This window comes from Rasamsonia byssochlamydoides, assembly GCF_041956645.1.
Source record: "Rasamsonia byssochlamydoides strain NRRL 3658 unplaced genomic scaffold VTN77scaffold_21, whole genome shotgun sequence".
Taxonomy (NCBI): domain Eukaryota; kingdom Fungi; phylum Ascomycota; class Eurotiomycetes; order Eurotiales; family Trichocomaceae; genus Rasamsonia; species Rasamsonia byssochlamydoides.
Window position 1 is genome coordinate 1 of NW_027192404.1, and position 25,409 is coordinate 25,409.

The following is a 25,409-nucleotide window of genomic DNA, read 5'->3' on the forward strand; positions in this document are numbered from 1 at the left end:
GAGATGGAGGGGGGGGGGGGTTCGCTCAACACGGATGGTCTGTGGCTCTGGGTTGTCGCTACTCCATCTTCTCCTCATGCTCGCTGCATGAATCGGGTAAGTTCCAACGCCTTCCCTGCGGCGGCTGCTGTCCCTGCTCGACTTCTTGTCGCTTACTCGCTGAGCACTCACCCTCCTCGACCAACACTGGGTGGGGAGCGGGCAGCCTCCTCGTCAAATTATTCGCCATTGGCGCCGGGGAGCACCTGGCGCGGTTAGAGAGGGACGCGCCCGGGGCAGCCTGGCCGCCGGCCGCTGCACAAGATTATTAGCAGGCAGGGGTGTCCTGTGTGCACAGCAATCCAGTACAACCTCTCGTTGGTGCGTCTGCCATCTGTTAGCCAGAGTGGCGTTTCTGCCGCATTCCAGGTCACTGTCGGCGTTTACTTGAGACTGCCTGAGGGGGCGCTCGCGCTGGATCGCGCCCTGCCCTGGGGGAATAACCAAAGAGGTTCGCGACTATGATACTACTGTACGGAGTGCAGAGTAATTTAATTAATACCTACCTGTCACAAATGGCAATACCACGGTTACCAGCTTTAGGGCACCAGAAGTCTTCCAGTATTGGCAGTGATTTAATAGGTGATGGGGATGATTGATTTTGGAACTGCTGGATTCGGGAAACGCGCTGAACGTACGGAGTACCTGGCTTGTTCCTGTCTGAAGGAGTGATGGAATTACCTGTGTCCAGGATTGTTGACAACACCTTCGATGAGTCAATGACGGACAAGACTTGCGTGGTGGAGCACCTCGATTGTCCAACCCAAGTCTCGACTCGTATCTCTACTCTCCGTACTGGCTCTGAGTACTTACTCTCGATAATATTACCCGTGAGAATGAGCAGTTTTATTCCATCAAGGGATTAGTGTTAGTATACTCCGTACCTAGGTATCTCTTCTAGCTGGTCCAAACGGCATTTCCTCTTGTAGGCTGCGTCTGAAGTCATGGGAACGGACAACTCTCATCGCATTTGATATTATACTTATCACTTATCACGCTAGCTCCTGATATTCTATGAAACTTCCAGTAATCAGTATAATGTGCTCGTCCGGTAGCTGTCATTCCTAAGGGTGCTTTTTTTTTTGAGCCTGGCGCGTCATGACACACTAGGCCGCATGCGCCAGTCGCAAGATGACGGAATGACTGCCTTTGCAATTGACAAATTACCGCCTGTTCCGAGGGTATCGCTTACAGGTCGGCTGACAGAATCCACTGATACCTTGGCCTGGGCCCTGGGGGTGCTGGTGCCTGCCACTCCCCTGGCAGATTGGTGACTCGTGACTGGCAGTCTGACAGCTATATTTGGCTCCTGACTTGATATTCCAACTTAAAACTCCTCTCCTTCCTCCAATCCCAAACCTGTGCTGCTCGTGAGCATCAGCAGATGTAGATCCTGGTTTAAGGTACATACTTTTGCACAAACCGGCAACACTCTCTTGAACCCTGCAGCCCCTTCTTATGCGCATATTGCCACAACCTCCTGGCTAACTTTGCCTGAGGCGTCGGATTTCCGAAACAACTACCTAATCCTCGCCAATCGCACCATGCTTTCGGTACCAACCACAAGGTATGGAGTACAGGTATGCTAGTATCATCTTGACTGTTACTGGATTAATATAAAGTAACCGATGACTTACTGGATATGCTATTTTCGATTTAAGATTTCAGTTTCGCTACCGCACGAGGTATGGTGATTGGGAAATCTGATACCTACGTTAATTATCGTATGTAATCCCAAGCATTATTTTTATCTTCATCCGGCTTCCCTATTATTAAGTTCTTACTGCCAAGTATTCATACGGGCCTGTGGTGTTCAACTGAATAAAAGTACTATAGTAGTTGCAGCATCAACTTTTGAAACATTATTGTCTTCACAAATTTATTGGCCAGAAAGCTGCCAACGTCTGCAAAGATTCACCTATAATATTTGGGCTTTACATATGCATAATTATCAGTTCTCAACCACCAAAGCCAACTGTTTTCCTAACAAATATGCTCCTTGATTAATCACCTGGCTGACAAGATGTTCTTTACTCCTAAGGTCCATGATTTTGTTCTTAATATCTGCTGTCTCTCCACCGCTGTCATCTTAATGCCCGCCTGTGCAGGGTACCTACGTAATCGGCCTGTTTCTCAATTTGGCATTCCAGTTTCGTTGTTTGCAACAGGGGCTTCAGCGCTAGGCTGGCGGTTGCACCTGGTATTGTACAGGAAAGACTGACTGTTCGCATTGTTATCAGTTCAAAGTGGTATTCCGCATATTATCCATGCTCAAACAATGTGTCTTGCAGTTTCGCAAATATTAGCCAGGTCTAGTAGATGATAGTGACCCAGTTCAGTGCCTTTGAATGCTAGTTAAGAAAGACTTTCCCACCAGTTAATTTGGATCTGCAGCGACAAGAAGTGGGAGTGGGAGGGAGCAAGAGAGGAAGCAAATGGTTATGCAACACAAGCGATGATCACCTCTAACATACAGAGTATCGTCCCTGGATGGTCCCACTTATTCAGCTTGCTCAGTGATCCCTCTTGTCTACATGAAAACCCTGTCATTCCCAGACAAATCACTCCAAGGTGCTTTGCAAGAAGACTGCAGTCATTCTGCAACTCCATGGGCTCAATGGAGAGAACTGTCACATTGAAATGCTGCGACAGGAGGCGCATAGTGGCACTAAATCCCATTATTGATTGTTGAACGTTTTCATTATTACAGCGGCCATCGATCAGGAATGCCTAGTACGATCATCAAAAAGTCATTCAGATACAATGTACAGATCGTCGAGACAGAAATCAAAGGTGGGAAAAAAGATCAAACCAGGAGTGGATCTTGTTAGTTCGGTAGTAGCCGTCAAAGTCTGTCCATACGTTAAGAGATGCAGGAAGCATATCAAAAGCAAGATACGAGAGCAAGAATTATTCGATGTATGTCTATAGTACTGGGTGTATTCCCTCTTTTCAGTTGATTTCAACGCCCATATTGAAATCCTGGCGACCTTTCCTGTTAAAAACAAAAGGAATTTGACAACACACTGACAAGGAGCTGAAGAGAAAAAGAGTGGTCGCATTTCAATTAATCACACCAAGAATGGATGTTGAAAGGTAGAAAGATAATCTAAAACATGATGGATCTAGAATGTTGAGCGCAGAGATTAAATACCGGGCGGTGCTTACGGAGTAGGCACAAAAACCATAGCTGACTAAGCATGACGAGCACCGCCGCCTTTGACATGCATCACGCCCACCATATACGCCAGGCAATTGGGGCTATCAACTTGAGAGAAACGGCGTTTCCTCTTCAGCGCGGGCGATCACAAAAAGAGCGTCAAACCCATCACCGACACATCAAAGAGGAGTAAGCAGCTTCTGTTCATTCTCGAGTCTGGGCTGGAGCGTCTCATTATTTGTCCAAGGATCGCATTTGACAACCTATCAAAAGGATTCTGAGGGTTTCTGCCCCGCCTCCAATCTTTCGACGCAGTCTTTCTCGACACCTCCACCTTTTTCGCCATACAACATACTGTGAATAGCAACCTCATAGGAGACTTTACGGTTCTGAAGATTGAGTAGCAGCAAAGGCGACGACGCCAGCTACTGGTGCGGAATGTCTGTCTCCATCCAGGAACTGGACAACACTGTCCGAGCCTTCTATGAGGGCAAAGGCGATGTGGTGAGTAATACGAGAAACCCCGAACATGGAAGTTACTGCGACATGCTGATGATTTCTTCCACAATCTAGCAAAAACAAGCTCAGCAGACTTTAACTGAGGTAGGTTGAGCGACCGCGAAGACGCCGGCAGACTGCGATTTGATTCCCTAACTGATTCCTTGCGACAGTTCAAACAAAATCCCGACGCGTGGTTACTGGTTGGAAACATTCTTCAAGAGTCGTCATATTCTCAAACAAAATGTAAGTTTGTTTGCCGGAGGGAAGCATCCGTGGTCTAGGTTTGGTACTGGACTAATCTGTAAAAGATCTCGGTCTGCAGGTTCTGGACGATGTGATTATGACAAGATGGAAGGTTCTGCCACGAGAGCAATGTCAAGGTATGCCCAGTTCGTTGTTGCACCTTTTTCTGACCGAATTGACCATATCACAGGTATCCGTAACTTTGTCGTCAATCTGATCATCGAGCACTCGAAGTCTGAAGAAAAACTCAAAAGTGAGCGTGCCTTCTTGAACAAGTTGAATCTGGTTCTCGTCTCGATTCTGAAGCAAGAATGGCCCCACAACTGGCCTACATTCATCAACGAAATCATATCATCTTGTCATACCAGCCTTTCCATCTGCGAGAACAACATGGCTATCCTTCGGTTGTTATCCGAGGAAGTTTTTGATTATTCTCAAGACCAAATGACCTCCACCAAGGCCAAGAACCTCAAAACGACAATGACTCAAGAGTTCTCCTCCATCTTCCAGCTTTGCTCCGAGGTTTTGAACACGGCAAACCAGCCTAGTCTGATCAAGGCCACCCTAGAGACCCTTTTGCGGTTCCTAAACTGGATTCCTTTGGGATATATATTCGAAACTCCGATCATCAACACCCTTATTACCAGGTTCCTCGACGTGCCGGATTTTCGCAACGTGACCCTGAAATGTCTTACAGAGATCGGTGGCCTGCAGATTGGGCAACAATACTCGTATGACGAGAAACTGGTTCAAATGTTCACAGAGACTTTGACTAGGATCTCAAAAATCATTCCGTTATCAATGGATTTGAAGCAAACCTACGCAAATAGCAATTCCAGGGACCAAGAATTTGTGCTGAATCTGGCCCTTTTCTTGTGCAACTTCTTCAGCGTCCATCTTAATGTAAGTTGTTATGATGCGAACTGACTTCGAGCATCCTACCTCTCTCAACAATCCCGTGTGAACCATGCATGGCTGACGCAATTCTGCAGCTCATCGAGAGACTACCCAATCTGGATTATCTCACGCATGCTCACTTCTATCTCATCCGGATCAGCCAGATCGATGACAGAGAGATATTCAAGATTTGCCTTGAATACTGGACCAAACTCGTACAAGAACTGTATGAAGAGATGCAACAGCTCCCGATTACGGATATCAACCCGTTGATCGGCATGGGTGGTCTCTCGAATGGAGGCGCCCCCCATCCGAGTACTCTAGCCAACTATCCTCTCCGTAAGCACAAGTATCAAGAGGTTCTGTCCAGTTTGCGCACCGTGATGATTGAGAAGATGGTGCGACCGGAAGAGGTGCTGATAGTTGAGAATGATGAGGGGGAGATTGTGCGGGAGTTTGTCAAGGAAAGTGACACCATTCAGCTCTACAAAACGACGCGAGAGTGCCTGGTTTATCTTACGCACCTTGATGTTGTCGATACTGAGAACATCATGACTGAAAAACTTGCTAAGCAAGTTGACGGAAGCGAATGGTCATGGGCCAACTGCAACACCTTGTGCTGGGCAATAGGATCCATATCGGGAGCTATGAACGAAGAGACAGAAAAGCGTTTCCTTGTCACTGTCATCAAGGACCTCCTTGGTCTTACAGAAATGAAGCGTGGAAAGGACAACAAAGCGGTCGTCGCAAGCAACATCATGTACATCGTCGGCCAGTATCCCCGGTTTTTAAAAGCTCATTGGAAGTTTCTGAAGACGGTGGTCAACAAGCTATTTGAGTTTATGCATGAAACGCACGAAGGTTTGTTGAGCACAACACTGTTGATAACATACACACTAATCTCCTCCAGGCGTCCAGGATATGGCTTGCGATACCTTCATTAAGATCGCCAATAAGTGCAAACGCCATTTTGTCGCTCTTCAGCCCGGGGAAAGTGAACCCTTCATCGAAGAGATAGTTCGCAACATGCGGAAAATCACCTGCGATCTTTCACCGCAGCAGATCCATACCTTCTACGAAGCATGTGGTTACATGATATCAGCACAAGGTCAAAAGCCACTTCAAGATCGTTTGATAGAGAACCTGATGTCATTACCGAATTCTGCATGGGATGCCATCATCGCCCAAGCCAACCAGGATCCATCAATTCTGCAGGATGCAGAGACCATCAAAGTCGTTGGCAACATCATGAAGACCAATGTTGCGGCTTGCTCCTCAATTGGTAGCTATTTCTACACTCAGATTGGCCGAATCTACCACGATATGCTCAACATGTATCGTGCCTCGAGCCAACTCATAAATGACGCTGTTGCTAGGGATGGTGAGACACTGTAGATGATTCTCGAAGATGTCTCTCTTGATGCTGACTTGGTATAGGAACCATTGCCACAAAGACGCCCAAGGTTCGCGGGCTTCGGACAATTAAGAAAGAGATCCTGAAACTCATTGACACCTATGTGCAAAAAGCCGACGATTTGGAGATGGTGAATGCGAACATGGTCCCACCACTCCTCGAGGCTGTATTGGTGGACTATAATAGAAATGTCCCAGATGCACGTGAGGCGGAAGTATTGAATGTTATGACGACCATCATCCATAAGCTCCATGTACGTTGGACCCCTCGAATGTCACGCTATTCGGTCAGATATACCGGGTATCTCACATTGACTTGTGCGCTGACTTTTCCCAGAATTTGATGGATGACAAAGTCCCTGTTATCATGGAAAATGTCTTTGAATGCACACTGGAAATGATAAATAAAGATTTTCACGAATATCCGGAGCATCGTGTTCAATTCTTCAAATTGCTTCAGGCGATCAACCTGTATTGCTTCCCAGCATTGTTGAAGCTCGACGGGAATCAGTTCAAATTTGTGATCGACTCCTGCATGTGGGCCAGCAAGCATGACAATCGCGAAGTAGAGAATACTGGGCTCACTATGTGCCTCGAGCTTATGAATAATATGGCGGAAACCGATCCACAGACATCAAGCATCTTTTTCCGCCAATTCTACCTGCCGATTCTTCAGGACGTGTTCTTTGTGCTGACTGACACTGATCACAAAGCCGGTAGGTTCAATCTCTCAGTTATGTAACAATAGAAATCTAATGTATATCCTTTTAGGTTTCAAATCCCAGGCAATGCTCTTGTCCCGCATGTTCTACTTTGTAGAATCGGGTAAAATTCAGGACCCGATCTACTCGCCAGAACAAGCACCCCCTGGGACATCTAACAAGGAGTTCCTTCAAGAATATGTCGCAAGTCTTCTCCAGAGTGCTTTCAAGAACCTCCAAGAGTAAGTGATTTTGAGTGCTTCGATCTGAACACATCGCTGAGTCAATCCAGGATCCAAATCAAGCAGTTCGTGATAGGTCTCTTTGCTTACAATGATGATTTCAACAAATTTAAAACCCACCTTCGAGATTTCTTAATTTCCCTGAAGGAGTTTGCTGGTGACAATACCGAACTTTATGCGGAGGAACGTGAGCAAGCTCTAAGGGATGCCAAAGCTGCTGAAAGAGACCGTGCAATGAGGGTTGGAGGGTTGCTCAAGCCGGCTGAGATGGACCAAGACGATGACTTATGACTCGAAAGGGAACTTCGTGCCGAATTCAGAGTTTCTAAACCGTCTGACGTTACCGATCCTCCTTCCAAATCAAAGCTGTCCGGGAATACAGACTTCCTGGATGGCTGGGCCTTCTACGAGCTCTGAAATCGGCCTCGATTCCCTTTCTGTTTGACGCAATTCTTTCTGAATGCGTCTCAAAAACATCAAGTACAACTTTTTGGTCAGTCACCAAGTGGCCTCAGTCGCCGATTCAGATCTCGTCGATTCTAGATTAGGGTTGTCTAGACTGCATGGAATGAAGCCGTTGCTTACAAGGAAGTTGCTAACGACATGAACGTCTGTGGATACTTGTTGGTTTCTTGTAGACGGTTCATGCGCGGCGGCAGAGTTCCTTGCAGTAGATTTGCTGCCTCGATATGCAAAGAAAAAAAAGACAAGACGATGTATTAATTTAAGTATCAAGAGAGGAATAGATAGTCACGTGGAATCATAAATGAGGCAGACTTTAATCGTCCAATTGATAATCACAAATTATTCAGTAGGTTAGTTGAGGATAACAGAACTGTTCTTGACCTGCGATTAAATGACTGCGCGCTTTTTTTTTTTTGCTGTGATACAACCGTAAAGGTAGGAATAGGTACCAGGTACATTAGGTACTGTACTTACCTATGTAGGTAGGAGGTATGCCACCGACTGCCCAGGTGGGTAAGTAAAACGCCATCGAACAAGTGCCGAGCCCGTCCACGTGCAATCACCCCACATTCAAGCTGCTTTGTCAGCAAACGGCAATAACACCATATGTTAATAACTTGGGAGCTTCAAAACAGTTCCTCACAGAAACCATTATCAATTTGATTCTCTCCTTGAGACGCAACCCACCCCTCATTCCACGGTTTTCTCACCTTTGTGGAAATGTCCCAAACCAGGCAACGCCACCCGAATCTGACAGTTGGCTCCCAAGTGGACACGACAACAGAATCCCGCGAAGGGACTTCGAGCACTCTGATTCGGGGCACTTTGAGGCTGAGAGGAGAAAGTGCTACAGACTCAGAGCAGACTGGAGAGCAGAGACCATCTACGCGACGCATCAGATGGAGTGAAGATGTAGTCAACAATGAAGGAATGGGGAAGAAGAGTTCGAAAGGTAGGTAGGCAAGGAACTTGGGCACGTTTCCAGCTGCCGTTCTTGCACATCAGCCCCAGTGAACTTCTTTATGATGTCTACACGTTTGGTTTTAGCCATCCGGCAACTGCTAACAGAATCTATATAGTCTGCTGCATCTATCACAAAAACCGCCCTGTCGGTGAAAGTAGCTCCGAGTCCTCGTCTTCGGACTCGAGCTCCTCGGACACGGAAAGTGATAGTGATAGTGACGTTGTCAATGGACAGGATAAAGCAATAAGAGGACGACGAAGCAATGAAGATGGCGACAGTACCTCTTGTCCCTCCAGTCATCATCACAAGAGAAAGTCTAAACGGAGAAAGCCAAGTCCAAATGCGTACGAGAAAATACCGAAGTCAGCTACTAAAGGATATCTCGGAAAGCACGGAACCTGATGCTCATCTGGGTTACATATCTTCCCTTTTTCTTTTGAAGGAAGCATTGCTTTGCATACATTTATTCAAGAGTTATTACCATACCCCAGAAGCATGACCGTAAAACACCAAACCTCTGCCAAGAAACAACTGCAGTGTTGATGGGTATCTGTCCACACACACCTGTTCCAAGTCCCATTGAAACCACGAAATAAACATAAGTAAGTATATACCAGCTACAGACCAGTCACGCTTTTCTAGAGATCCACGGAGAAGGTACCTCGTCTGCGAGGCAACGCACTCCTCACAACATCATACTACGTCTTCTGGCCGCAGCTCGCTGACTGCGCTTGATCTGTCCCCCATCTGCGGCTGTGTTCGTTGGATCTTCAGAGTTGTCTTTGACATGCTCCACAATTTCGTTGAAGGATATTTCTCCGTTCTGTTCTTTCCTGTTGAATTGGCTGACCTCATTGTTCGGTTGGTGGAGAGTTCCTGAAGCCTGTATGCGCCCTGATGGTTTCCCACTTGATTCCGGAGACTTCTCCTGTCGCTGGTAGTGATCTAACTGATCATCTCCAAAACACATGTCTCGGTAGACACTGCCTGTGTTGGAAGAATGTCGTCGGGCATGCCGAACCGTGCCAACGAGTAGTTTGTCTGTACTTTCTGGCGCTCGGGTGATCTCTGTCTCGTTGCTTGTTTCAGGAATTGGCGAGCTTTCGGCGCTGATTTGTGCTGTTTTCGAACCGTCGTCTTTACATGCTTCACGATGTCTGCGGTCAGGAGCTTTTCTTCCTCCTGGCATGAGTGTATAGGCGGAGCTTCCTGATATGATTCCAGAGTCTCGTGATCGGATCAAATCATCCTTGTTGGCTGAAAGTGTTCTTCGCTTCCTTTCGGTTATTACAGTCGTTGGGAGTTCAGATAGACTCTGGAATTTCACATCTTCGGACGAGACAGCCGTTTCACCGTTTGTATCGTTGTGGGCTGACATCGAGACGTCACTGTTTCCTTTTATTGCCGATGTGGCTTTCGTCTTTGCCTTTGAAACATGTGTGTCTTGCTCCCCATTACCACGATTATTCTTTTCCACTTGCGAGCTGGAGATTCGTCGAAATCGATCGGGTACCACTGCATCAACAAGCTCGTCGGTAGGTCTCCGCATTTTGTCTCTCAAATTCGGTTCGGCGTAGCTTATCATAGGTCGCGGTCGTCTAGTCGCCCGGGATGCAGGCCCTGTTGTAGATGGGGCTGCTTGAGTGTCATCCCGAATTTGTGCATGGGAAGAGTCTTTCGGTTCGACTTGGAGTGACGAATCTTTCAATGACTCGGAAGCACCTGTCTCCTCGCCGCTGGGCGTCTCAGTGGATACGGTTCTTCCTCCCTTTTTTCCGGAGTTATCGGATTCGGGCTTTGAACCAGAATCAAGCCGCTGGGACGCTTGTATCAGAGTATCCTGTTGTATATTCTCGTCTTGACTGTTTCTTCTGACATGCTTTTTCTGGATTTCAATGTCTGCAGTGCATTGCTTTCTGGGAGACATAGGGCGCATATTCGTGCTCTCTGCAAAAGTTTTGGTCAGCTCATGTTCAGATTAATGCGTGTAAAGATGACGTATCTTACGTACTTGGCTCCAAAACTTTACGCCTAGATGTTCTGGCATTTTTCAACTGTTTTTCCAGACTATTTTGATTGGACTTGAATGGCTCTTCTGGATTGTGTGTTCCAGTCTGCGAATGAGCACCCTGTGAGATATTGATAGCGCGGCTAAATTGAAAATCGTCATCGATAAGGTTCGTGTTCGACAGAAACCTGTCTTCATCTTCATCGTCACTGGCACTGAATTTCCGCTTTGATCCGGATTTGACAATAGGTTTGGTGACTTCAGAGTTCGACGCTCCTCTTTTAGATTTCGTCTGGCTCACTTCCTTAAGAGGCGAGTTCTCCTTTCCAGTCGACTTCGTTTCAAACCTTGACGCTAGTGGAGAGCGATGTTCCTCATCATCCATGCTCTTTGGCCTGCTGAACTCCGGATCGCCTGTCAATGATTCTGGACTAAGACTTTGGTCTGCATCAAGGTGCGCAATTGGTGGTGGTCCGATCTTGGGCGAATCAAAAAGATCTGGAGTTGTGTTTGAGATATCCTCTACTTCCTGAGGCCTGGATAGTAAATCAGCATAATGTAATAATTTCACATTCATGGGGTACCCACTCTAATGTTTTCCTTGGAAAATATTTGTCTTCCAGTATGACAGGAAGTCTTCCGTCTTCCTCACTGCCATCAGACCCAATCGCCGTTCGCTTGTGAGGTACAACGGAGGATTGTCGCCGTTCAGCGCCAGAGTCCTTCCGATGCTCACTAACTCTGCTAAATTTCTGCGGCATCATTCCCAGTTCCTCCACTAGGCTACCCAGTTCTGCCAGTTTCGATGCCAGTTTGTCTTTGTAGGTGCAAATCTCGTTGTTGAGAGATCTCGCCGCCTCAAATTTTTCGACATCATGACTGAGAGAAATCACTTGCTCGCGGAGAGCTGCGTTTTCCTTAAGGAGGTGGGATACTTCTGATTCGAGACTTTGGATACGGAGCGACTGGATTGAATTTGCTCTGGCAATCTCGCGGTTTTGTCGGACAAAACGTCGCTTCACTAAGACGCCATCAGTGATTAGCCGATGAATTGGATAGGCAATTTCAAATCGAGTATTAGTGGGACAGGACTTACGAGCCTCGATTGACTCTGTCGGGGCAGGTAAATCGTTCAATCGCGCCATCCCTCAAACAATAATCTCGTTCGCCACTCCAGGTGTTCAAAAGACTGCAAAAAACCCCTGAACCTTCCGGTTCAATCTCCCGAACGCTGGCGCTCTTCTATTGACAGGATGCTGTACAATTACCTACCTTTCACATATGGTGGTGACCTGCTCAGACGAAGTGAATTGGAAGTTATCACTACGTTAGTTTACCGAGAGTGTTTGGTTAACAACCTTCGGGAGGGTGTTGTTGACATTTGACTAAATTTGGACTAGCTTCATTGCGTGTGCGCCATGCTGGACTCCCGCCAGACTCTGGTTAGCGTGCTGAATGGAAACAGCCCACCACGGTACTAAATCCCGTTGTTTGAAATGCCTTCGCTGAATAGAGAATCGATTTCAGCATACTTTTGTTGAACCTTCATCGAATCGCGATAACGTTCATTAAATTCAATTATTAGGTGACGGCCCGCTTAAAACTATTATTCCCATGGCGCACGGGTCACGGCCAACAGCCTTTCCAACGGCTATGTCCACGGGTTCTTCATTGCGTCAGCCCAACGCCTATTCAGTGGCTTCACAACAAGCGTCAGTCCTTGCTGCGCGGATAGAATCAAAGAAAGCTGAGCTGGAGAATCTCAGACAGCTGCGCGATCTCAGCAAAGCGCTGGCGGATCGGATGCAGGCTCTGGAAGAGAAGATAGGTACATTGAAAGAAGGAACGGAAGGTTTGTCGTCCTTTGTACCATGGCATGATCTTTGAAGGACCAAGCAAGATTGATTGGTTTTCCGTTTCCAGCTGTCGCTTGTGTTCTTGCAAATTGGGACAATGTCCTACAAGCCATCAATATGGCAACCAGTAAGGTCCCCTTCTAGCCCTTATATGAGCCTCCCTCCGAATCTAGACTGTGACGATATGGACATATCTTTGACTGTACCAGTCTTGGTGTTTCAAGTACTAATCTGATCGATTATTCAGCCAAAGTAGCTCGACTGCAGGTTCCTGAAAGTGAGGTAGCAGCCGATACTCGTGAAGTCGCACCTCTTCCAGCGACTCTTGTCCGAATTCCCGCAGTCCAACCGGAAAAGCCCATGAGTGCATAATGACAAGCTACATAAGAACCTAACTCGCTAAGCAGCCGTGCAGAGTCATTGAAATGACTTTCCCATAAGCCTGAATTGATGGGGAGACTTGCAGCATTGATCGAGACGAAGATTCCGGGCCAATGCCTGAGAAGACTTGAACCTCTTACGCGGAGCCTATCCAAAACAACCGAATCTTATCACTCGAATGAGTGGAACCTCTTTTTGTGCCGTGGGCTAATCTGTGGAATCTCCCGAGAGGCCTCGATGACTACTGAGACCGTTCTCTGGCTGCATCTGAGAAAGGCAGTTCCGATGTGCCCACCTTGGGTCAACCTGCCAATTTAGCTCTTCATCAACCTGGCATAGCCACAGAGTTAAGATTGTCCAGAGCAACGAGCAAGTTTCAGTCTTGGTGGACAATTCTTTATTGCGCAAACTGGCCCGCGGTGTGTGTTTGAAAGGAAAATAGCACCAGCTGCTGGTTAAGAAGTACAAGGCCAATGAGCTGGAAACTCAGTTCAAGGGAAAGAAACCTCATGCTAACCTTGCTCAGATGATGAGCTTTTCGGGATGGCTTCATTGGGGATCCGCATAGGATATACTCATGTCCACTTGAGGACGATTACTCGGTGGTGCAAAATGGAGTTCATTCGCTTACTTGTCTACCGTGGACTGAGTGGAGGAGTAAAAGGCTGCTGTGCAGGAGTTGTGCAGAAAGCCTTTACATACAAGCTCCTTTTTCAATGTTCAAGCGCCGATGGCCCTATTGATCTATATATCCACGCGACCTAGGCATGAACAAATGAGAAACCCGGATCCTTTAGACAGCAAGTTAGTATCAAAAGTCTAGTTAGCTTAGCATTAGTCAATGCTGCAAGTCTCTCACTATTCTAATGTTGTCGGGTCACTTGGAAGAACAATGAATGGCAGTAGCTCATTATTGGCGAGGTGTTAACAAGGATTATGCTTGGTCCCATCTTCTACATGCACGGCTAGTCGAGTACGGCATACGGCTTACTCCGTACATATCAAGAAAGTTCTGGATCGTAGGCCTTGGCCTAGAGCAATGTGCCCTAATGTATGTGGACATATCTCAGATTCCAATCGTCTGATGCATATATTGAAGCAGATTTCTTCTCGTCTCCTAGTGGAAGTTTTAAATACGTCCAAACTGCTCATCCCATAACAATAGCGATAATATTTTTCCGTGGAGAACGAAGTGCACCATACTCCATCTTGCGTACTTTGTACAGGACAAACATACATAGTCCTGCTTGCCCTCTCATGGACAAGTAGAATCCTTTAGGTACCGTCTGGCTACCTTTTCATATGATGTCGATATAAGAGGTCAAAGTCTTCAAGGTACGCCGTACGGAGTACATATTAACTCTCCACCCCAGAACACAGTCGAAACTGAATAGCAGGTAGCATACAGATAGCCACCATTTGACAACTTTGTAAATTGCAAACCTACATACCCCGAAGGTATTTCCTGCCAGCAACTTGCAACAATGTTATTATCATTGATTGATTATAATACTCCGAGGGCCTGCCAATTGCCATGCTGATCCCGGGCAGGGTCTTCCCAGGAGCCAGTCTGTGACCACTGACTGGTCTAGCAGCGCGCATGCTTTCCTCTACTAAGCCTGGTCGTGGACTCGTGGTGCCTTGCTGCCACTAGGGAATGGGAATGGAGAACCCGTGCGCGCTACTGCAGGCGATTGAGGCCGGGGCTGGGGCCTCTTTGCCACCCTCCAGTCCCTTGATTTAGCCCATCGCCGTTACCTTGTCCAAATTACTCCGTACTGTTCGACCTCGCTTTCAGCACAGCGAGAGCAGCATTAAAGAAAGAGGTAGACGGTCAGGCAGGTAAGAGGCAATCGAAAGAAGACATCCACGGGCCAGCCTCCTCTCAGGCCAGGCCCGGAAGGTGCTTGGAATTTGGACCAGATTGGAATTTGCCCCCTCTGGGTCTGGCGCCAAACGCGCTGCATCCGGCTTGACCTTGGATTCAGTGCGCAGCAATAGTAAAAAATATGTAATATGGATGGCGAGCATCAGATCATCAGATGCAGCTAGCAGAGAGATAACGATATGGGGCAGTCCCTGCACCTCCCCGGCCGGTGGTTGGGACGGAAGACCCTGGGCTGTTAGACAATTGGGACATCGTGGGCGATGGTGCTCCTTCCCACAAGGTTCCTTCCTATGCTGCTGTCCTTTTTCCCCTCTTCGCGCCCGAACCACGGTTTTAATGCCGCCCGGCCACTCCCGGGTCAGAAATGCCACACTCTTCCGAGATGTGCAGGACCGTCGTGGTCACACCTGCCACGCCATCTTCCCATCCAGCGCCCGCACCTGCCGATGTTCTCTCTACCTAATGGACCCTTCGTGCCTATCGGAACGCTATGACCTCTTCAATGATATTATCATTCTCCTGATTGGGTCAGATGTCGGTTTCGACGAGAGGCCGTACTATAGCGTAAAGGGAAAGAAGAATATTGGAAGCAATGGTGCTCAAAATAACATGTCGACGAAATTGATCAGCCATCATCCTCCGCTACATAGGTAAGGATCATCAAATCAACCATCTGTAAATTGGAGTTCAACTACTCCTGTAGGGCCAAGCTCAAAGACTCATCGTCATCGTGAGTGACAAATTCCTTCATCGAAGATCACGCAAAGTGCACGAGAAGATTATACCTCAGTTCTCGACATGATTCAAGATTGTCAGACTCATCAGGGGCACCAACTCCGCTAACACTATACACTAGCCTGGATGATGCAACCCACCACCTATCAGAGTCGCTCCTCCACCCCAGGAAGCATCTGCGTGCGCTGCGGGCATCCTCCAGTCCAGTCACCATCCTAGAAACGAACTAGTTATTCATTTTCGCTGCTTGGTCTTGCACTTGCAACTTGCAGGTCCCCCTTTCCGATTGGATGAGAGACTAGAGTACGGCATACTACAAAATGTTTGTCTGCACCAGGATGGTTCACGACAAGCTACGGAAGCATCCACCGATAGGGATGGACCGCTACTCCTGCTTGCTGTCATCCCCACCCGCTAGCCAAGTCTAACATCGAGGGTCAGTCCTTTCCTGTACTAGCCCTTTTTGACTTCCCTCGCTATGATTCAGCCTAGTAGATGATTGTTATAGTTAGTAGGACGCCCGTCACCTCCGCTTCTTCAACGCGCTTCTGCTTTATCTATCCTCCAAGGTGCCTGCTCCCGGAACACCATTCTTATGCCTTTGATCATTCGTCAGGAAGGAAAGAAATCAAAACCACCTCCAGGTGCTGGAACAGTCTGGCCCCTGCCGTCTTTCTGGACGTGCACAAAAATGAGACCGAGGTGGAAAGTTACGAGGTGATATCATATCCTGTGGATGTCAAAAATTCTTTCTGCTGTCATCGCTTCTTTTCTGCCTCCTGGCACTCCTTTCTCACAATTCATATTCGACATTCCCAGTCCCGTCTTTTGACCCGCCGCGACGGCAGCGTTGTTCCATCTTTGCAGTTGATCTTCATACATAAACCAGCCACGAGCCTTCCTTTCTTCCTTCCGCTCTCTTAACCCATATATTCTGGCTATTTTCCCTGCCGTCCTTCAGCACATAACGCTGTATAGTGCCCCGCTCCTGTGACTTTTGCTCCTCAGTCGCTATCTGAGCAATATGACGACGGAGTGGTCACTCGACTTCTGTCTGGTCTGTGATCGACAGACTCTCGGGGGAGCCTACTGCTCCCAGGCCTGCAGACTGGCCGAACTGGATCAGTTCTTTCCAGAATCGGGGCTGTCATCTCCAACGAATTATAATAATACGCAGCCGATGTTTGGTGCAAACACGCCGAGGTCACCGCTGACGTCGATAGTCGACTTTCCTGTCGGACATGCGCCGGCCGTGTTGACATCCCAAATGCCCGTCTCTCCGGGTCACGGCGCTAGCAAACAATTGTTGAATTCCACTCAATACCTAACACACGGCTTGACTCTATCTTCATCTCAAACTTCTCTGTCGTCGCTACGAAGTAATGCCTCACAGTCGTCTACATTATCGGACTATGTTCGGAACGAGTTGCGGGATTATGCTAGTTGCTTCGATCAAGTGCGTGACTGGAAGCGACGTTTGACGACGTGACGATATTTCACTTCGACATTCTTAATGTTGGATCGATTCTCAGGAACACCTTTCTCTGCTCAAGCTTTTATTGATATCCTGGACCGCATAATTCGATTGCATGAGTCGTGACTGGATGAGGTCAAAAGCGCGCGGGACGTTTTTGATCTCCTTCGGGTCCCCCCTGTTCCCAACATGAGCGAACAGCTCGTGTCTGGCAACGACTTAAGCCTGAGATGGCTTGTTTCAAATCAGACGTGTTTTTACGACACTATATTTATCCACATTATACTCGTTTGCATTAATACCTAGCCCTGCGTGTACAGAATTTTTTGTCATCCTCGAGACATTCGAGAACTCTCTCTTCTTTCTTCTACCCCCTCTCACCCCCCTTTCGTTTATTCTATTGTTTCAACGATTCTCGCCTCTACCGTATCGATTGGTGTCCTCAGGCTTCGGAAATAATGGATCTTGAGAATGCGCCAGCTGAAATAGCGGCGCCTTTACGTGTACGAGCAATTGCAAATGGGTCTCAAGAGGCTGGATGTATGGCGTTATTGAGGGGGTTTTTTTTCCCTTTGGGTTAAAAATGTTACTTTCTCGTGGCAATACGACTTTGAGACAAAAAAAGATGCATTGAGATCAGCGTTTCGGGCCTGTAAACCGTCGTGATGCTGTAGCTCCTCCAAACAGGTTGGCATTATTATGCAAAATTATATGTAGCGTAACTCCCTGCCAGAGTCTCCAACGGGATATTGAAATGAGTCAAATGACATTGCCAGTTGTGGTATGCTATATTTACATCTGTGGAGCTGATAAGGTTTTATCTACTCCGTATGTGGGGCGCTACCAATATTCGGTCCACTTTCCCCGAGTAAATTAATGGGAGGTAATGCTGTTGTTGATGTGTGATCAACTTCCGTGTGGCAGTATAGCATCATTCTCGAAACAATGTCGTGATATTTTGGGAAAACTCATGTGACCTCCACTGGATTTTGTTACAACCTCCCTGTCCTCATTCTATTTAATATTATTAATATTATTGATCCGGCGTCCTCCGTAAAAGAAAAAAGAAAAAAGAAAAAAAAAGGGTCTGCTCAGGCACCGATCTTCAAGGTTTTGGGACCGTGTTTCTTTCCAACCCTACCCTCCCATCTCCTACACTTCACGATCGAAGAGAGGAAAAACAAAAGAAGGACGAAGAAGTTATAGAATACAACATACCAATTATAGTTATGAAGGAAAAGGTCTACATGATGTCTGTCTGTACTTCCTCTGTCATTATCGCCATCGAGTTTTGACGTTGGCTATGTAAGCCATTCTTTAGCGGTATGATATATGGATACCGACGATATCTGGAACTCATTTCATGTTTCAAGAGGACCAGAAGTAAATGACGGATTATGTTGCAGCAGAAAAATGCGAGATAGCAAAGACATATACTAGAGATCCTGATGTCTCTCCACCACGGCAGTAAGTCAAGCTGCTTTGAACCATTCCCTAGGTGCGGTACATACTTTTAACAAGTTGATTACCTGGGTAGATAGGCCACTTCATTTTAACCCCTCACCTTCCCCGTTAGTTGCAGCTCACTCCTCGACACGGTGATTGGCAAGGGCCTCCCGTAGAATGGTCTCGTTCTTGGGAATAAACCTCACGCGATATTGTTTGGGAATGGAAACGAGACTGGTGGGATCAGAACTTCCTCGCACTGGGTGACAGTCAACCTCGTCATGTTTCTCAATTCTGAAGCTGTTAAGCATCCGAAGGAAGACCAGATATAGCTCTCTATTCGCGAGCAGGGAGCCCGCACACATGCGGTACCCCATGCCATATGTGAACAACGGCGCATCGGGCTTTTCGAGCCATCTCTCTGGTCTGAATGTTTCGGGATCATCCCAGACCTCAGGATCTAAAAGTTGATGCGGAAGACTTTCAGCCCCTGCCAACAGTGAAGAAAGCTTCAAGGCTGGTTGGTAAACTTACCCATGTTACATGCCCACGCGTTCAGGAAAAAGACCGTTCCCTTTGGGATCACAACTCCTTCGTACGTGATGTCCTTGATCGATGTGCGAGGCAATGCGAGACGAAGAACAGTATAATATCTGCAGGTTGGTCGTTAGCAATAATCAACCTCACGGAAGACGCGATTGGGTCAAAAGCACCTCAGGCACTCTCTAACTAGTGCTACAATATATGCACATCGCTGATCATCGTCAGCGTCGCAAAGTGGCTGGTCTTCACTAGAGTATTCCTTGATCGCCTCGGCAGCTTTGTCCTGAATATCGGGTCTCTGGGAAAGCAAGGCAACACTCCACGCCACCAGGGTCGTGATAGTATCGAGACCTCCAGAAAGCATGGTCAGGCTGATCGACGTGAGCTCCTCCTTGTTCAGCTTGGCCTCTTTATCCTGGATGACATTGGCTTGGATGCATGGTTTGTGGATGCCTTTTTCCATCCTATCATCAAGATCACGATTGAGACGATGGAGGTATTTATCGCGGCGATCCCTCATTTCCCTCGCCTTTTTAGATTCCATGTTGATCGGGTTGAGGCGCAACAGAGGAATATAGTCCTGCAGGTTGCCCGTCGTGCTCCTGAACTTGCTGATCTCTTCCTCCACATGGGTGATCTCCGCAAAGAGTTCTTCCTCTTGAGATGGCATGCGAACGCCCCAGTTCAATGTCAAGGCCAAGCTCAGGCTCAGACGTTGGATCATAGGCATTGGATTCACTGGGTTTTCCCCAGCTTCTCCGTATTTGAACAGCTCGGCTATGAAATCCTTTGTCTCAAGGTCTAGATGTGGCACATATGTCTGGATCGAGGGTCCGTTCAAGGCAGATGCGGCGCCTTTCCTTCGCCTCTTCAAAGACTCACTATATGGCGATGTGCCTATCGTTGTGCCGGCCGTATTTGACAGAACCTGTGGGAATCCAGAGATTCAGTGTCAACCACAACCGCAAGGAATTAGCCACCACGTTTTACTTACCTTGTGAAATGTATAGAATTCTGGCCTCGAACTCAATGCCTGGGAATTTTGTCCGAAGAGGACCTTCGCTGAGGCCGCGGAATTCACCACTATGACCGGGATGTTACCCAGCTGGATTTGATACACCGGACCATAAGTCTTTGCCCATTGGCGGTATTGCTCTGCAGCATTGACACGGATCTGTGCAAGGTTGCCGATGAGCGGTAGACCGCGAGGTCCTTTGATTCCAGGGACACGAGCTGACGCCCGGATGAATTCATTGATGATCACATACACAATCGTGACAAGGAGTGCGGCGACTGCAAGAGACTGAAAAGGATGTTGCAGCGTGTGGTTTTGCAAAGAAAGCAGTGTCATTCCCAACGCCATGGTGTTGATGTTGATGCTATCTACTGTACAATTGGAATTTGTTCAACACGACATGTTAGATGAATGAATGCATTCCCCTTAAACGAGGCATTTATGCTGTACATTTTGATCGCCAAAAAACACCAAACCACGCAGGATAGAGCTAATGGAATATTTCCGCCCACGGTGCGTTCATATATCCCTGAGGGTGTTAAAAGCTCTCGGCAGTCAGATATGTGGAGAAAGAAGATTGAATCTCCAAGTGCGGGGAGGGGCGTGAGTATTACTCGGTACAGGCAATGATCACTCAGTTACTAACCCCAGATTCCTCTCGTGCTCTGTGCCCCTGTCCGGGGTTGCTCCATACTGGAGAGAATCCCCGCCAAGCAGTTATCTCGTGGTGAGCCAACGGCTAACCCCGCAACCGAACTCTTTCCGCACCTCGGAAAATTTCCGCAATAAGTATATAGTTCGCCATTACTGGGAATCTTAGGAACCTGAGGCAGTCAAAAGGTTGACGATGTTATATATACTATAGGGCACGGTTGGTACCAGCATGAGATATTCCGCAGTTGCAGATGGGCATATTCACGAGGACTGTCCTTCACCTATTGGAAGGAATATTGTCTCTTCTCGTCTTATGACACTCGCAGAGACATTCCTAATCATTCGTGACACATGTCTCCCCTGCCTTTCTACAAGTCTCTCAAATTTCTGGGGATGGAATTACTTATACTACTGGTTTTTCTTGCTGGCCCTTTCTTGTTGGTACAGACTGTACTGTGTAAAACTGCAAGCTCAGGTCTGCAGGTGACTGGGAACCATCATCTTCAGTCCATCCAGATCCTTGGCCTCTATTTTCTATTCCGTCTCTCTTCCGGACATATATGATTCCTGACTTGGATCGCGAGGAGGGTCCGAGATATTTATCGCAGCTCTCCCATCAAGGACACCACATGATGTAGAGAGCCACGTGATATCCGACGTGGTCAGAGTGGTATCTCACCATACAGAGTACATTGCCGTGAAGAGGCGCCAAACTTCGCCAATGTACGAGTACGAGGGAAACATATGGCAAAAACTCACGCTGAGAATGCAGGCTTCAGAAGGAAGAGAGGACGAAAAAAAGATTTGTGTGCGTCTCATTCTCGGCAAACCTGTGTGCCGAACCTAGAGCCTGTTGCTCATCGGCAGGCTGTGATCTGAGCAACATGATCTTCAAGCAGGCAAGTTGACCGAAGTACTCCGGAGTACGGTGCTCCCTACGGAGTACTCCGTACAGTCCACGGAGATCGACCCAAAAAGCCAGCTGTAGCTGGCGTATCATGAGTTTGCTCTTGCTCCATACTCCGTACTCCACTAGACTGTCCAACTGGGCAGGGCGGGTCCAACCTGGTACCTGGGCCTGAGGGCCGGTGTGCGCTCTTAGTCATTGAATCCCAGAGTATGGAGATGGCTCCACTGATTTCTGTCCCACCATCCATGGTATTATTATTATCAATTATCAATGAATTTTGTTTTCATTGTCGGTGGTTGCAACCTGCCAAGTCGTTTTGTGAAAATTTTCAACATCACATGTTCAACCTGCCAGTGGACCACGGAAGAATGGTTCTTCCAGCAGACGCCGGAGCGGCCTTCCGCCGGTCGCTGGAGGAAGTCGCATCCCACGCCTGCTGGGCCGAGCAGACGATTGGTGGGAGAATTCTGCCCTGCCCCGGTTGCGCAGTGCCGCCGTCATCGTCGTCACCCGCCATCCAGGTACGGACTTCACAGAGTCACCACGGACAGGACGCCGATAATACCTTGCCTGGGTTGGACAGAGCGCGATGCCATCGTCATTCATTCAATCAGTAATTGATCCCCCCAATTGGTAACCCCGACGTTGGCCTTTTCTGTCCCCCACCACCGAGGTCCTTTTCCTTCCGCCCTTCAATGTTCACCCTTTGCCCTCAATTTAACCTGCATTGCTCGTGCCCTTCTATCACAGGATTTGGTCATTGTGCCGAGCCCGTGGTCCTTGGCAGCTATCTCCACCGCGCATGCTGTCTCCACTGAAGCTGCATTCTTGCTCCGACAAGTCATTATTCCAACCTCCCACAGAAGCATCTGTATTCCGGCCTTCTCAGGGCCGTCCTTGATTTGCAAGTGGCATTCATCCATTGATATATCTCCTTCGATCGCTCCGACAGCGCTTTCGACCATCTTGTGCCCACCGGTCTCCTCCCCCCGTTCCAGCTAGCTCCTGCTGGATATCTTAAGTACGGAGAGCAAGCGGCCGGCTTGTCAGAATGGTCGCTCAACACTCTCGCCGATTTGTACGGCCTCTCCTCTACACTTCCGCGGCCCTGGCTTGCGGAGCGGGAGTCCTATATATCTCATACCGTCCCCGCAATATTCCGGGCTCCCAGCCCGCTGTCGTCCCTCCTCCCGGTTATAGTTCAGGAAAGCTTGTACCGCCAAACTTCCCGCGTATCAAGTCTCGCGATGAACAAATCCAAGATCTCAAACGTAGCGCCGGGATCGTGGATTCTGGGTCTGCAAGCGGCACGGGCGGGGTGGAACCCCCCAAGGATGAGCCGTACGATCTCCTGGTCATTGGAGGGGGGGCCACAGGTTCCGGAATCGCACTCGATGCAGCTACGCGGGGCCTCAAAGTCGCAGTAATCGAAAGAGACGACTTTAGCGCTGGAACAAGCAGCAAGAGTACGAAGCTGGTCCATGGCGGTGTCCGGTATCTGGAAAAGGCCGTTTGGGAGCTGGACTACAAGCAGTATGACCAGAACCTGCTATCTACTACCCTGTCGAATAGCTGAGCACCGTTGCTGATAGTGCCTATCCGTCCTCCCCTTCAGGTACGCGCTAGTAAAGGAAGCACTTCGCGAGCGGAAGTACTTCTTGAACACCGCCCCCCATCTCTCTATGTGGCTTCCAATCATGGTGCCGGTTCAGAAGTGGTGGCAGGCTCCGTATTTCTGGGCCGGTACCAAGTTCTATGACTTCTTAGCGGGATCGGAAGGCATTGAGAGCTCCTACTTTCTGACGAAGAGCAAGGCCCTGGATGCCTTTCCTATGCTGAGAAAGGACGATCTGTTCGGAGCGATGGTTTACTACGGTATGAGGTAGCCGTCCAACATTTGCTATGGGCGGATTTCCTTCCCGGTCTCGAATAATTTGGTTAGCTAACGGTCTGCATCCAGATGGGGCCCACAATGACTCTCGCATGAACGTCTCGTTGGCAATGACGGCTGCTCTGTACGGAAGCACAGTGGTCAACCACATGGAAGTGACTGGCCTGACCAAGGATGAGTCGGGTAAGCTCAATGGGGCTCGCGTTAAGGATCTGATTGCAGAGAAGAACGGCCAGAAAGCCGAGGAATTCACCATTCGGGCAAAGGGTATCATCAATGCCACCGGCCCTTTCTCTGACTCAATCCGAAAGATGGACGACCCCAGCGTGAAGGAGATTGTTGCTCCGAGCTCTGGCGTCCACGTTGTATTGCCGGGCTACTACAGTCCTTCCAACATGGGTCTGATCGACCCATCCACCTCCGATGGTCGAGTGATCTTCTTCCTGCCTTGGCAAGGTAACACGATCGCTGGGACGACGGACCGGCCCACAGAGATCACGCCTCATCCGCAGCCGGATGAGCAAGACATCGACTGGATTCTATCGGAGATTCGCGGCTACCTGGCCCCAGATATTAATGTCCGACGGGGTGATGTTCTCGCTGCCTGGTCTGGTATTCGGCCTCTGGTGAAGGATCCAAAAGCGAAAAACACCGAGTCTCTGGTCCGAAATCACCTCATCACAGTCTCACCGTCGGGTTTGTTGACCTGTGCCGGAGGCAAGTGGACGACTTATCGTCAGATGGCGGAAGAAGCGGTCGACGAGGCCATCAAGACCTTCGGTCTCCAGCCTCGGAGGGTGGAGCAGGTCCCGGATGTCAGCGGCACAGGATTAAAGACGGACGAGTTCGACCTGGACGGCTCGTGTAAGACGCATAAAGTCCGTCTGATTGGTGCCCACGGCTACTCCAAAACCCTCTTCATCAACCTGATCCAGCACTTCGGCCTTGAAACAGATGTTGCGAAGCATTTAACCGGATCTTACGGTGACCGAGCATGGCAAGTCGCGGCTTTGTCATCCCCGACTTTCTCTCGGTTCCCGATTCGAGGCAAGCGTCTCTCCCCGTCGTACCCGTTCATTGACGGTGAGGTCCGCTATGCGGTGCGCCATGAGTATGCCCAAACCGCGGTGGATGTGATCGCTCGAAGAACTCGGCTGGCGTTCTTGAACGCCCAAGCGGCCCTGGAAGCTCTTCCTGGCGTGATCAATTTAATGGCAGAAGAACTGGGGTGGGACGACAAGAGGAAAGATCTTGAATGGGCAGAATCCCTCCAATTTCTGTCCTCGATGGGTCTTCCGAAGAGCCGTCTCAACATGACCAGGAAAGATGTGGAAAGTGGTAAAGCAGTTGCTTTTGACGAAGACGAACGGAAAATGTTTTCTAGGACCGGTAGGTCAAGATTGTGGAAGCCACCGACCTTTCCTGACACTGTAGACACTGACAATCTGGGCAGATGGGCCTGCGGACGTTCTGGATAGCGATCGTCCGTTACTCGGATCAGCGAAACAAGACCCTCCATTGCATCCGGAATCCGCTGTGAATAAGTAAATTGTTGTAAATAATCGGGAAGTCCAGATTTGTCACACTCTCTGGCCCTTTGTATGTTAGCACGAGGAGCAGGCTATAGGAGCTTATAGACCTTTTTGGGGGCAATTTTTTCGGTGCATGATAATGGAGTTCTTGCCGCGTTGTCATTCGCCATGTGGAGATTGTTGTCGTCAGTTGAGTCTCTTGGCATGTTAGAAAAGTCTGGTGATAATAATGGGTGCCACAGATTCACGTACGCTGACCAAGCCCGTGGGAATGATAAAACCAGATGAATGCATCTTAGGGCTACGGGTACTGCTGCTAATGCAAACGGCAGAGAAACGGCACTATCTGGCGGCTAAATCAAGTCCGATTTACAGGGATTCCTCTCATGGAGTAAGGTGACAGGCTGCCAGCGGGATCGAAGGCACACCCGCTGCTTAGCGTTACAAACCG

General features: G+C 48.5%; 10 protein-coding genes across 10 annotated transcripts; 8 read left to right on the forward strand and 2 right to left on the reverse strand.

The window, feature by feature from the left end:
* Positions 1 to 3: 3 nt before the first annotated feature.
* Positions 4 to 504, forward strand: VTN77DRAFT_3006 (uncharacterized protein; the record flags this gene model as incomplete). The annotated part of the gene is made up of 2 exons (XM_069418909.1): positions 4 to 253; positions 338 to 504. 2 exons carry the CDS (start codon positions 4 to 6, stop codon positions 502 to 504), a joined length of 417 nt encoding a protein of 138 aa, XP_069278806.1.
* A 3,133-nt stretch (positions 505 to 3,637) lies between these two features.
* VTN77DRAFT_3007 (uncharacterized protein) lies at positions 3,638 to 7,487 on the forward strand (the record flags this gene model as incomplete). The annotated part of the gene is made up of 11 exons (XM_069418910.1): positions 3,638 to 3,703; positions 3,773 to 3,802; positions 3,871 to 3,943; positions 4,009 to 4,080; positions 4,134 to 4,846; positions 4,936 to 5,701; positions 5,751 to 6,221; positions 6,278 to 6,507; positions 6,591 to 6,969; positions 7,025 to 7,196; positions 7,247 to 7,487. The coding sequence occupies 11 exons, from the start codon at positions 3,638 to 3,640 to the stop codon at positions 7,485 to 7,487; spliced, it is 3,213 nt and encodes a 1,070-aa protein (XP_069278807.1).
* An 894-nt stretch (positions 7,488 to 8,381) lies between these two features.
* VTN77DRAFT_3008 (uncharacterized protein) lies at positions 8,382 to 9,027 on the forward strand (the record flags this gene model as incomplete). Its single annotated transcript, XM_069418911.1, has 2 exons — positions 8,382 to 8,613; positions 8,741 to 9,027. The coding sequence occupies 2 exons, from the start codon at positions 8,382 to 8,384 to the stop codon at positions 9,025 to 9,027; spliced, it is 519 nt and encodes a 172-aa protein (XP_069278808.1).
* A 283-nt stretch (positions 9,028 to 9,310) lies between these two features.
* Positions 9,311 to 11,778, reverse strand: VTN77DRAFT_3009 (uncharacterized protein; the record flags this gene model as incomplete). Its single annotated transcript, XM_069418912.1, has 4 exons — positions 9,311 to 10,572; positions 10,637 to 11,169; positions 11,222 to 11,654; positions 11,730 to 11,778. The coding sequence occupies 4 exons, from the start codon at positions 11,776 to 11,778 to the stop codon at positions 9,311 to 9,313; spliced, it is 2,277 nt and encodes a 758-aa protein (XP_069278809.1).
* A 469-nt stretch (positions 11,779 to 12,247) lies between these two features.
* VTN77DRAFT_3010 (uncharacterized protein) lies at positions 12,248 to 12,861 on the forward strand (the record flags this gene model as incomplete). Its single annotated transcript, XM_069418914.1, has 3 exons — positions 12,248 to 12,485; positions 12,557 to 12,616; positions 12,737 to 12,861. The coding sequence occupies 3 exons, from the start codon at positions 12,248 to 12,250 to the stop codon at positions 12,859 to 12,861; spliced, it is 423 nt and encodes a 140-aa protein (XP_069278810.1).
* A 2,233-nt stretch (positions 12,862 to 15,094) lies between these two features.
* VTN77DRAFT_3011 (uncharacterized protein) lies at positions 15,095 to 15,723 on the forward strand (the record flags this gene model as incomplete). The annotated part of the gene is made up of 2 exons (XM_069418915.1): positions 15,095 to 15,408; positions 15,615 to 15,723. 2 exons carry the CDS (start codon positions 15,095 to 15,097, stop codon positions 15,721 to 15,723), a joined length of 423 nt encoding a protein of 140 aa, XP_069278811.1.
* A 794-nt stretch (positions 15,724 to 16,517) lies between these two features.
* On the forward strand, positions 16,518 to 16,982 carry VTN77DRAFT_3012 (uncharacterized protein; the record flags this gene model as incomplete). The annotated part of the gene is made up of 1 exon (XM_069418916.1): positions 16,518 to 16,982. The coding sequence occupies one exon, from the start codon at positions 16,518 to 16,520 to the stop codon at positions 16,980 to 16,982; it is 465 nt and encodes a 154-aa protein (XP_069278812.1).
* Positions 16,983 to 18,550: 1,568 nt separating this feature from the next.
* VTN77DRAFT_3013 (uncharacterized protein) lies at positions 18,551 to 20,319 on the reverse strand (the record flags this gene model as incomplete). Its single annotated transcript, XM_069418917.1, has 4 exons — positions 18,551 to 18,873; positions 18,948 to 19,066; positions 19,127 to 19,884; positions 19,951 to 20,319. 4 exons carry the CDS (start codon positions 20,317 to 20,319, stop codon positions 18,551 to 18,553), a joined length of 1,569 nt encoding a protein of 522 aa, XP_069278813.1.
* A 1,554-nt stretch (positions 20,320 to 21,873) lies between these two features.
* VTN77DRAFT_3014 (uncharacterized protein) lies at positions 21,874 to 22,172 on the forward strand (the record flags this gene model as incomplete). Its single annotated transcript, XM_069418918.1, has 2 exons — positions 21,874 to 22,056; positions 22,119 to 22,172. 2 exons carry the CDS (start codon positions 21,874 to 21,876, stop codon positions 22,170 to 22,172), a joined length of 237 nt encoding a protein of 78 aa, XP_069278814.1.
* Positions 22,173 to 22,586: 414 nt separating this feature from the next.
* Positions 22,587 to 24,974, forward strand: VTN77DRAFT_3015 (uncharacterized protein; the record flags this gene model as incomplete). The annotated part of the gene is made up of 4 exons (XM_069418919.1): positions 22,587 to 23,068; positions 23,151 to 23,410; positions 23,496 to 24,815; positions 24,880 to 24,974. The coding sequence occupies 4 exons, from the start codon at positions 22,587 to 22,589 to the stop codon at positions 24,972 to 24,974; spliced, it is 2,157 nt and encodes a 718-aa protein (XP_069278815.1).
* Between the last annotated feature and the right edge of the window lie 435 nt (positions 24,975 to 25,409).